Consider the following 11,203-nt stretch of genomic DNA (forward strand, 5'->3'; position numbering starts at 1 on the left):
TACATACAAATACACAGAATTATTACAGAAATAATTGTACAATGCATCTTTTTAATTTGCGTCTGGTTGAATGTAAACAGCAGCAACAAGACAGTGATAATAATGTGCTTTCATCTTCACATAAAAAGAATTCCATCCCGTTTGACTGCATTTGAGCACCAAGCATCATTAATGTAAACACAGAGTCTGTTCCTCTTGTCCTGCTCTCTGGTAATACACACTTTCAAAGCCTAAAATAGATTGAAAAAACTGTAAAATTGTCTTTCTGAATCCAGTCTTTTTGAACAATGTGGCTTAACCCTAAAAATTAGACCCAATCAGACATCATTCAAATCCTAACAAACCCTGAATTAAAACAAAAATTTAACAAGTTTTCGAGGAAGGCATCTGAATCTGCAAGTTTGAAATAAGAAATATACAACATCTGGTTAGACTTTTAAAATAATGCTTGCTGAGAAACATTTAACATTGTATGACTTTGGGTTAAACTAAGTAAGTTACATAAGAATGAAAGGAAAATTGGTGATAAAACTGCAGATCGACATTATCCATAGAAAGCAAAGAAAAAAATTATTTGGAATTAAAACAATTCCATCCAGTTAGGTAGGCTGGCAGAATGCTTGGGGTGTGAAGGATTCTGTAGCTGTGGAACCAGTTGAATACTGTGGCAGAAAACGGGGGTACTTGTTGAATGGGATGAATGTCTGATTCTATGGCCAAGGGTGTGCTTAAACACTAAACTTAGATGGTGACCATGTTTGATATAACCTGCTGGATCTATATATGTTAACATTGTTATTGTGAGCATGTTAGCATACTGATATTAGCATTAGTACAGAGCTGCTATGCATATGCTTTACATGTTTCACATGACATGGTAACTGTGTCTCTTTAAAAAACAGTTGTTGAGTTGGATGTGGACATGACTCAGGAAATGTGTGGGAACGAAATTTTTAAAACAATGTGAAAGAGAAGTAATTTATTAATGTATGTGGCAGTTTTGATATTTCCTTTTCTGAAGATCACTTTTAGGGCTCAGAACATAGTTGCTGTAGAAAGTAATTCACATGGTCTGAGAATTTGCCCATTAGCTGTTTCAATATGCATTAATTCCAGAACCAATAAACATGGAATTACACTGTTAAGTGTTCAGTAGAAACAAATACAAATCTGAAAATGCCTTATGTTCTGTTGTGTCAAATGGGGAAATAAAGTCAGGGTATTAAATAAACTTAACCTCAAATGTCCTAAGTCAATATTGTCATTCCCCAAATATGCCATTTCTCTATGGAAAAGGAAAAAAGGAAACATTGGCATTGAAACATTTGTATTGGCATTGAAACAAGTATTGGCACTGAAAAAATAAACTAATTAAAATAATTAAAATCTAAAATTTTATTTTATTGGAATTTTTTGTATTTTTCAATGACAATATTCAGATTTTTTTTTCATGTCACTCTTTTTTCAGTGACAGGTTTTTTTACAATGTCGTTTTTTTCAGTGTCACTGATTTGAGAAGTAGTCTCTTTTCCGGAGCCGCCGTCGCTCTGAAGACTCTGGTCATGGTGGCATTACTAAAATGTCCTGTTCACCGGGAACTTCCAAACCGCAAGTGTCTGTTTTATCTCTGTCATTTACATGTTTATTTACATGCAACCTGGAAGTATGTATATGTCGCTTTTATCTTTTAACCATATTCAAAACGTGGTTGTCTTTTCAACATAGATTAGCCTAGCACATAGCACAAAGCATAAACACAGGAAAGGAGAAAGTTGACTTAAAGTTGCTCAACGGCTATTGGAGCACAGAGCAAAAAGGGGGCGGGACTTAGGAAGGGTCAATTGTTTAGACAGATAAACTGAATGGATATTCTTGGCTGGCTGAGCCACATGAAATATACCAAAGGACTTGAGTTTCACCAAAAGACAACAATCCTTTGACCTCACCTCAAAGTTGACGTCCCCACAGCAGTTGCAGGCAAAGCAGGGCCCCTCCAGCTTCATCATGGTCTCCTTGTTGGCTCCCTGGATGGAAAACCTCGGCACGAAAGGATGCCAGTCCTGTTTGACGTAGCCTATGGTGGTGCCCGGCGGTGCTTGGACCTCCATCTGTAGTACACGTATATAGTTACATACACAAACTAACATGACACAAAATTAGAAAGTTATGCCAGAGAGCCTCAGATCTGCCCTCATTCCTTGACACTGACGGATATAAATAACACATCACGGGGTTAGCATGTCAGACGGGACAGCGGTAAAGGGTAAGTGAGCCTCTGACTGCTCCATTGTGGCACCACATAACAAAGGTAATACATCTCACATGGCTCCTGTCTGGCCAGTAAACAGTAAACTGCAGTATGCGAGGGTGCAGCGCCTTGGGTTCGGGCCAGTGGGAACGTACTGTAGCCAGATTGCCAAATGCAATCAAACAGAGGAAGAGAGAGAGAAATCTCAGAGGTGGAGGGATAGCAGGAGTATCAGGGGAGTCTAGGAGATAGTTTTGAGGGACAAAGGGCCATTCATAGTCTTAACAAACCCTGCCTGAGCAAACTGGAGCACAAACACACTGAAACGCCACTCAGCAACTCAACAGTGACACAAGGCGAATGGGGGGGAGAGACAAAAGCCTCTATATATGAGCTGTGAGGCTGCAGATTTTTATGCTAATAGTTTCTCCTCTCTAAATGAAAGCCGGTTTATAAATGGAATTACGTACTTACTTTAAGTGGTATCTAGACATGCAAATTTCCCAGCTTGGGATCAATAAAGTCTATCTATCTATCTGTCTATCTGTCTATCTGTCTATTTTCCTCAGGCTGTTGATGGAGGAACTGGTGAACTTCATGGAGAGAGTTCCCAAAGCCCAGTCTGCCACCTGCTGGAAAAATAAGGAAATACAAAGGTAGATAGACTAGAGAAGAACTGAGAAGGGGTGGTTGTGGGAAATATGTATTTCAATATTTTACATTCTACAGTAGAAACAATTTTTTAAACTTTAAAATATAAGAACACAATATACCAGTTTTTTACCTGTACTTTGTCTCTTCTCTGTTTGATCTTCCTTGCTTTTAATTTTCACTTTTTTATCTTGCAGTTTTATTTAACAGTACAAAATGATCTGAATAAATCAATCTGTTTACTGTATTAGGATGCTGCCTGGGCCGCTGAAGGATGCAGTAGATGTGTGGACGTGGAAGCGATCCTACAGCATTCAGGAGGTCAACTCTGCCCTCAGCAAAGTGCAGCTTGTTGGCTATTCACAGAAAGTGGTACGAACTTCTTTTCTCCTACACTGTCTGCACAGGCATACACCAACAATGATCAAATAAAATACACTGATACAGCCCATTAGGTCAGAGAGTACGCTGTGAGTGCAGGATGAATCATTAATGCTTGTACATACAACTAAAATAGGCTTATGTCCTTTTTCTGCTACATTCTCGTCTTTCTTTTTCTTTCTTCTCTCCAGGAGTTGTTTGGAGCTGTACAGGTCTCCCCCTTAAGCTCTGGTTACTCATTGGGTAGCTCCAACTGGATCATCCAGTCTCATCATGAGAAGGTTTCCTATGTGTCGGGTTCATCTCTCCTCACCACACATCCACAGGTAGGTCAGCAGGCCTAATGTTAGAGGAAAGGGCACACAAGGCCTGAGAAAAACCTGCAGGGGTCGAAACTAATGTTTCACTTTACTTGTATGTATGGAAAATGCATTTACATCAGCATGACAGATCTCTAAATGTTCCCCAACTGAAAAGATAAACAAAGCCTCTTATTTGCATTGTGTTTTTGTCCGTTAGGATTGTAGAAAATGATCTTTCCAGTCAGTTTTGTAAAGTGATGGTTGTGTTTTTGTCAGGGAAAGCTGGAAGTGACAGACCATTGGGACATTCTGACAGGGCTGGTGATGATTTAAAGTGTCTCTTCTTCTCTTCTCTCAGCCGATGGACCAAAGCTCCCTTAAGAACAGTGATGTTCTGATTCTGACAGGCCTCACCCAGATGCCCACCGCCAACCCAGATGGCATGCTGGGAGAATTCTGCAGCAACCTCGGTAGGTTCAAACAGATAATGTTGGTTGGATTAAAAAATTTAATGTTTCCATGTTATATAAATAAATAAAATCCTATGTAGGTAAATACTTCTTAGTAAATGAATCATACTTCCCGTCAGGCTTTGTTTAAGTGATTGAAGAGTGGTGTGGTCTCTGGAGTGTTTGGGAGTGTTTTAACGCTGTCTCTCACCCTTTATTATTCATTTGTGCTTTTAGCCATGACGATTCGAGCGGGAGGCAATGTGCTAGTGCCTTGCTATTCCTCAGGGGTGATCTATGACCTGCTGGAGTGTCTGTACCAGTTCATCGAGAGCGCCAACCTGGGGACCACGCCGTTTTACTTCATCTCCCCTGTCGCCAACAGCTCGCTGGAGTTCTCTCAAATCTTTGCTGAGTGGTGAGGAGCTGTTTCCAAATTTCCTTATCTTACAAATCTGTCATTGTACAGTACCTGGAAGGAAAGCAGCAATGAAAGAAAAGAAAATGATACAAATATGGCAATGGATTAAGATAAAACATTAAACATGAAGTGACAGATGTACAGATTGTCAAAGCTGGCTTCTTGTTTTCTAGTAGGCCTGCACAGTTAATGGAACTATTATCAAAATAGCAATATGGCCAAGTGCAATTTTTTGATAACGGTAAAGTGTGGGACAAAACTTCATATTGAAGTGCTCTAGTGCTGCAGAGATACCCTGGTATACAAACCTTGTTCTGCAGATATAACAAAACCCATTTATTTATCACAGACCCTAACAAAGGTCGAATCATCAAGATTTGAATATTTCTTTTCACTGAAAATGTAAATTGTGATGCAGAAATGATCATTCACATTAATTGTGAATCTTATTGCAATCACAACATTTAACCATATTGTGCAGCACTATTTTCTAGCAACATACTGCAAAATTTTTTAGTGACGTCCTCAATTGTCTTGTTTTGTCCACAACCCAAAGACATTCAGTTTACGGTCACAGAGGACTAAAGAAAGATATTCACATTTGAGAATCTGAAATCAGAGAATTTGGACATTTTTGCTGAAACTGCCATGTTTCTACAGTAGCCCAGAAGAGACAAACCAAACACTGGCTCTAGTTTTGCTGTGAGCTTGGTGGATTCAAGGGTATTGGTGGTTTTCAGTCTGTGACTTCACTGCTAGATGCCACTTAAACTGCTTGTTTAATTGTTTGCCTTTGACTGGTGATAGATTAACAGTGCTCATGCAACAGGCAGTGTGTTAGTGAAGTCAAACATTTACTGTCTACTGATTATAACTTTCTGCCAGAATGGAGAATTGCTGCAAACAGAAGTATTGTCATTTTGTGAAACAGCTGTGTTTAACTTGATTCTAATGTCAGTTTAAAGGCGTGTAAATACAGTCAAATCAAATTGTAAACAATATTTGTTTACAGCAGTGGGCTGGTTGTACTGTTCTGCCTCGGTTGAGGCTGTTGAGAATTATGGTCACCTGATACTGCACTCCAGGATAACTCTGGGATATTCTGATGAGATTTGTGTTTTGTATTTTCTCGTTTTAGGCTTTGTCACAACAAGCAATCGAAGGTGTATCTTCCAGAGCCTCCGTTTCCTCATGCAGAGGTGAGTCCTGCCACTGTGTCTCCTACTAAAGACCAACAGTGCTCCGGAGATGGTGAATAGTTGTAAATCCTGACTTTTCTGCTAGCTAATGACCACAGAAATGAGCCTGCAAACCAGGAAAAAGCTCGGGGGAAGGTTTCTGAAATCATATGCAGTTATCTCACAATGTTACAAATAGATGCACTATTCCCCTAAACAAATGCATTTGAGAAGTATATTTTCATTTAGATTTCATGTTAATCAGTAGTAGTAGTAGTAGTAGTAGTAGTAGTCATTTAATTTTAAAAAGTCTGTTACAAGGAATCACTTGAAACAAACCAACAGAAGTAACAATGGGCAATGACCACAGTGCCCAAGCAGCAGAAGATGTATGTATATATACCACCATAGTTTCTCCTACACACTTCACAACCTGTTCTCATTCCTAGTTCGTCAAATAAGGACCAAAGCAGTGTTCAGTTACATGCAATCTTCAAATTGGCCACTAGATGCCACTAAATCCTACACAGTGGTCCTTTTAATCTAACCATTTGGCTACCACTGCCTCCGCAGCCCACTAGATGGCGCTCTGAGACCCAGTGATTGAGCATGGCTGTTCTAGTGTTTTAACAATGTGTTGAGCTGGTGAGTGAACAAACAGGACATGATCAGGCCGGCTCCTCTCCTACAACCCCTGTGTTGTTGTTTCAGTTGATCCAGACCAACAAGCTGAAGCACTACCCCAGTATTCACGGAGACTTCAGCAGCGAGTTCCGTCAGCCGTGTGTGGTGTTCACCGGTCACCCGTCGCTGCGCTTCGGGGACGTGGTTCACTTCATGGAGCTGTGGGGCAAATCCAGCCTCAACACCATCATCTTTACTGGTGATCATAAGCACTTCTATATCAACACTAGACCTGGATGAAAGGATGTCATCCTGTTATTGTAAATCCAAAGCTATGCTTCTAAAAGCCTCCGTCACTTTGCTTTCTTTCCACCAGAGCCTGACTTTTCCTACCTGGATGCTCTGGCTCCCTACCAGCCACTGGCTATGAAGTGCGTTTACTGTCCCATTGACACACGGCTCAACTTCCACCAAGTATCAAAGCTGCTCAAAGAAGTGCAGGTACGGCCAACACTCATTTGTCGTGGGACCATTCATAAATATGGTGAATGTACTGTAAGCACTTTTTCTCTACCAGTTACAGGGCGTTGTAAGAGTAATATTGAGCAGAAGTAAGCCGTCAAATGTATTACACTTCCATGAAATAATTTCATAAGCATGAGTTTACACAAGGAAGCAGGGAGTTTGACAATTGGCAAATAGAGCGTGATAATGACTGGAAAACTATCAACGTGTTTAATGCAGAAATGACTGCCTCATGGGTTTTTTTGTTTACACACAACACTGGGAAGAGGAGAGTTGTGCAACAAGCAAATAATCAGTCAGTAGCAGTCCTGTGGGTGAGACTGGAGAATGGGAACAATTGTACGAGCTAAAAGGCAAGGCACAAACAAGATAACAGAACAAAATGAGCATTCAGGGCAGAGCAGGAGGGAGTACGCGTCCTGGGTTCAGTATCCTGCTCAGGGACACCCCGACATGCGTCTCTTCGTTTCCTGATGTCTCCTGTCTCCCTCTTCCTGCAGCCCCTCCATGTGGTCTGTCCAGAGCAGTACACCCAGCCCCCGCTGACCCAGTCCCACCGCTCTGATCTGATGCTGGAGCTGCAGCCCCCTCCCATGCCCTACAGACGCTGCTCTGTACTCAACCTGCCCTTCAGACGCCGCTATGAACGCGTTTACATAATGCCTGAGGTGAGTCACATCAGAGCGGTAACTGACGTGTTCATGAATATATTCTTCTTCAACTTGTCTGGTTAAAAGGAACAGACTCACAGATTGATGCTGAATGAAAGATAGAAATCCGTACCTTTGGAAACAGATGGTGAGTGAGTGCACACTTCAATTCTCTCGTGTGTGGGGAGGAGAAAGTGACATATGGTGTGTAAAAAGCTGTTTGAATGAAAGAGAGAAATGTATAATGGAATTATTCCAACTCCTGTCAGAGAACAGGTGGCCAATTTTCAAGTCTGAAAGTCAGTTTCTTCTATTCCTAGCTGGCCAACTCCCTGGTGCCCTCTGAGATTAAACCTGGCATCTCTCTGGCAACTGTGTCTGCAGTGCTGCACTCCAAGGACAACAAGCACACACTGCAGGTGAGTGTGTCTGTCTTTTGAATTGATCCACGAAAATAGGAGTACTGGAATGTGCAAATATGGAGCTTAGTTTTGCTAAAAAGGTTTTTCCTCTCCCATGTTGCCAGTCGGTGCCCAAACCCCCTCCAGTGCCCCCCAGCAAGAAGAGAAAGCGGGTGATAGAGGAGCCTCCAGTAGTGCTGGCCCCCAAACCCCTGCTGAGCGGAGCGGTGCCCCTGGAAGCCTTCCTGGCTACATTGCAAAAGGTGTGAAATCTGCAGTGTTTATAAAACAGCCAGCAGTTCAAATGAATGTTTGCCCTCTTGTCATTGCCCCCTTCATTTGCTTGCATTTGTTCCCGTAGTACAGCATTCCCAAAGGAGATGATCGCAGCCTCTTCATGCATAATTCCATTGTTGGGATTAGTAGTATTTTATTGCAGGGGCCAGGGATTGTACCACAGCAGATTTACAAGATAAACAACACATACCTGCCAATGTTTCGAAAACAAATTCTAAATTCACACATTTTTGTATCCGTAGTAAAAAAAACAAACAAAAATTGAAACTCTCTCTGCTCCCCCTCTGCAGCATGGAATCACAGAGGTCAAAGTGGAGGAGACGGCAGACGGACACATTCTCCACCTGCAGGCGGAGGACACACTGATTCAGCTGGAGGAGGATGGGACACACATCGTCTGTGACAACAACGAGCCGCTGCGTACCACACTGCGAGACCTGGTGCTCCGCTTCCTGCAGAAACTCTGACCCCAATCCTCCTCATTGTTGGTTTTTTTTTTAACAGTATTTCTGCTGTATTGGACTGTGGATAGTGACAGAGGTGAGGGTGGAGGGACAGGACGAAGAGCTGTGAACAGGACTTTCCCAACCACAGTAATATTTAACATCACAATCCAGTTATATTTTGTAAGATAGTATTTTGTATTAAAAAAAGATTCATGTTAAAGGTCATCTCAGTGAGTCTCTCTTTATTGCAACCCTCTTCATTCAGGAAACTAAGATAGTAAGACGCAAGTGAAAACGCAGACATCGTTCGTCATGGGATTGGGTTTTCCAAAGAGGGAAGTGAGTGATTAATGAGTAATTCAACAGAAAAATGTCAAATCCAAGTAAGTTTCAATGGGTCACGTCTGCTAAACAATATTTACATTTCACACTATCCAATTTTATATTTCTTTTATATTTCTAAAGTGTCTAAAATGGCATTTGCAATCCCAAAATAAAATGAATCCAGATCTAATGTTAGTTTGCGACCGGCTAAAGTTTCCTGCTCTGATCATGAACCCCATGTTCTAAGTAATTGGGTACAAAATATTATCAGCTAAATCAGAATTAAATCTGAGGTTATACACACACAATAGGCCCTTTCAAAGAAGACAGTTTGACATGTCACAGCAGGAAAAGCACAATTCCATTTAGCTGCTTCAGTCTCAGGGTCCTTATATTGTACATACTGCTTCACTGTCACCACTTACAGGGACGCTTGAATCGAACAGAGCCAGCATTTATGTTAGAAGTAAAATCTGTGCTTCTACTGTGGGGTCAAAATGTCAGCTGTGAAAAAGCCTTTCAAACAGCTGGTGGATGGTGTGATGATGATGTAAAGTTTCAGATTACACCCGGAGACGTCAACATAACGGAGTCAGATACCACGAGGACGAGGAGGGAAGACGTCAACAGCTGATGGGAAGAAGACAACGCCTTACTATGACGTTTCTCACTGATGTACTATAACACACTGGTACGCATGCACAGTGATATTGCTGGGTGAATATTGCAGTCGGATTTTAACCTTTTTCAACTGTAAACCTTGATCAGCTGATTACCGTTTATGATTTTCCTGTCACTGAAGGAAAACTTTACTAGTTTGAACCTATTCTCCTATTTAATATTTTCTATACTCCTTGTTCCATTAAATCTGATATTAAAAAAAAAAACAAAAGGAAAACAAATAAACGTCCACACAAGCATGGCTTGTTGATCCGGGATCATGTGTAAATACAGTCAGTGATGAGCTCGCCTGCCCGGTCCATTCTGCCAACACCTTAATCCTGAGTTTGGGAATTCACTGCCCACGGGGGACTCGTATGTTCCCCTCCTGGTGGTTTTAATTTCTTCCGTGTCAACTCTGTCCCCCGCACCTCTGTGTAGAAAGATGGCCTGAGGTGCCGAGCTTGGGTTCACAGCGCTTCCACGCTTGCTTGCTGGTCGACAGGGAAAAAGATGTCCCCATGCATCTGGCACCTTCCCCGTGACGTCACTGCTGGTGCCACCCCTCCCTACGGGGAGACCAGAGAAGGTTCCAGGGCTGACTGGTATTTGCTGTTAGGCCCGTTAGTAGATTCTTCAAATTTTGGCTATTATTGTTACAATACAATGTGCTTTTGGAGGTAGGAAGGTGATGAGCTGACTTGCTCAAGACGGCCGCGGTTCATACTCATGTTCGCTATTGTTATCTCCTGCCAGCCCGGTGTAGTGTGTGTCGCGTACTGTTCGTTTGTCGCAACCTCCGTCGCAGACGACACCGGATTCCTCGCTTTTCTCTTTTTTTGATTGACCTCTTTTACAGCAATTTGGACAGCAATGTTTTGTTAAAAGTTTGCTTGCTTTGTCCAAGCTCATGTGTCTTTGTTGGGCATTTGTCAGCTGAGAAAAGTGGGTTTTTATTATTTATATTGAAGGGGTGGGCAGTTCTATTGCTCGGTTTGTTGGGTTTTCCTGGCCCCCGTTTGTTCCTATCCGAATTTGTTGCTCTGCACGTCCAGTTGGTTTATCACGCCACATGGTCAATGAGGTACACTTATGAGTATTGGTCCTACTTGCGCGAGCGCATACTTTTACATGGTATTTTAGCTGCATGTACTGGCTTAAGTATTTGTGGACAAACAATCCAAGCGACTGGAGTTTCTTTTTTTGTATCATCGAATGCACGGGGTCATCATAGTCCTTATCAGCGAGCCACGGTGCAGATGTCTTTTTACTATCATGTACGCAGTAACCTTCTTATGTTTATTGTGTGGGAACCAATTTTTGTTGAGTGTGTCGACAACCTCTCTTATCCCTTGCTGATTAAATTTTGATTGCAATCGGCTTGAGTACTGTTTCTATGCTTTGTACTGGTGATTGCCCCCAAATGGTTTTTGGTTATTTTTTGAGGAAACGGGTCTTCTGTAACTCCCAGCTATCCTCGCGTGGTTCTTAGCATGAAAGCGACTCGAAGGATTTGTTTATCAAATCGCTTTATTCTTCACAGTGACGATGTGCAGCAGTTTAGCAGGCGCTCTGGTTTCCCAAATCTGCTCTGACAGCCAACGGTGTGTAGTCAGTTCACGAGAAAGTACGAAACTTGTCTCCTG

General features: G+C 41.9%; 1 protein-coding gene across 1 annotated transcript in view; it reads left to right on the plus strand.

Moving 5' to 3' along the window:
* The window catches only part of ints9 (integrator complex subunit 9), a 10,602-nt gene extending 1,804 nt beyond the window's left edge, over positions 1-8,798 (plus strand). The window contains exons 6-17 of the mRNA XM_035679271.1: positions 2,818-2,904; positions 3,151-3,271; positions 3,472-3,606; positions 3,941-4,052; positions 4,269-4,449; positions 5,591-5,651; positions 6,342-6,513; positions 6,631-6,755; positions 7,280-7,447; positions 7,750-7,848; positions 7,956-8,093; positions 8,418-8,798. Coding sequence (XP_035535164.1) covers positions 2,818-2,904; positions 3,151-3,271; positions 3,472-3,606; positions 3,941-4,052; positions 4,269-4,449; positions 5,591-5,651; positions 6,342-6,513; positions 6,631-6,755; positions 7,280-7,447; positions 7,750-7,848; positions 7,956-8,093; positions 8,418-8,594 — 1,576 coding nt within the window. The 3' untranslated portion in view covers positions 8,595-8,798. The remainder of the gene's footprint in view (positions 1-2,817; positions 2,905-3,150; positions 3,272-3,471; positions 3,607-3,940; positions 4,053-4,268; positions 4,450-5,590; positions 5,652-6,341; positions 6,514-6,630; positions 6,756-7,279; positions 7,448-7,749; positions 7,849-7,955; positions 8,094-8,417) is intronic.
* Positions 8,799-11,203: the final 2,405 nt, after the last annotated feature.

Source organism: Morone saxatilis, unplaced genomic scaffold (genome assembly GCF_004916995.1).
Source record: "Morone saxatilis isolate NCDOM2014 unplaced genomic scaffold, NCSU_SB_2.0 Contig7, whole genome shotgun sequence".
Classification (NCBI taxonomy): Eukaryota; Metazoa; Chordata; class Actinopteri; family Moronidae; genus Morone; species Morone saxatilis.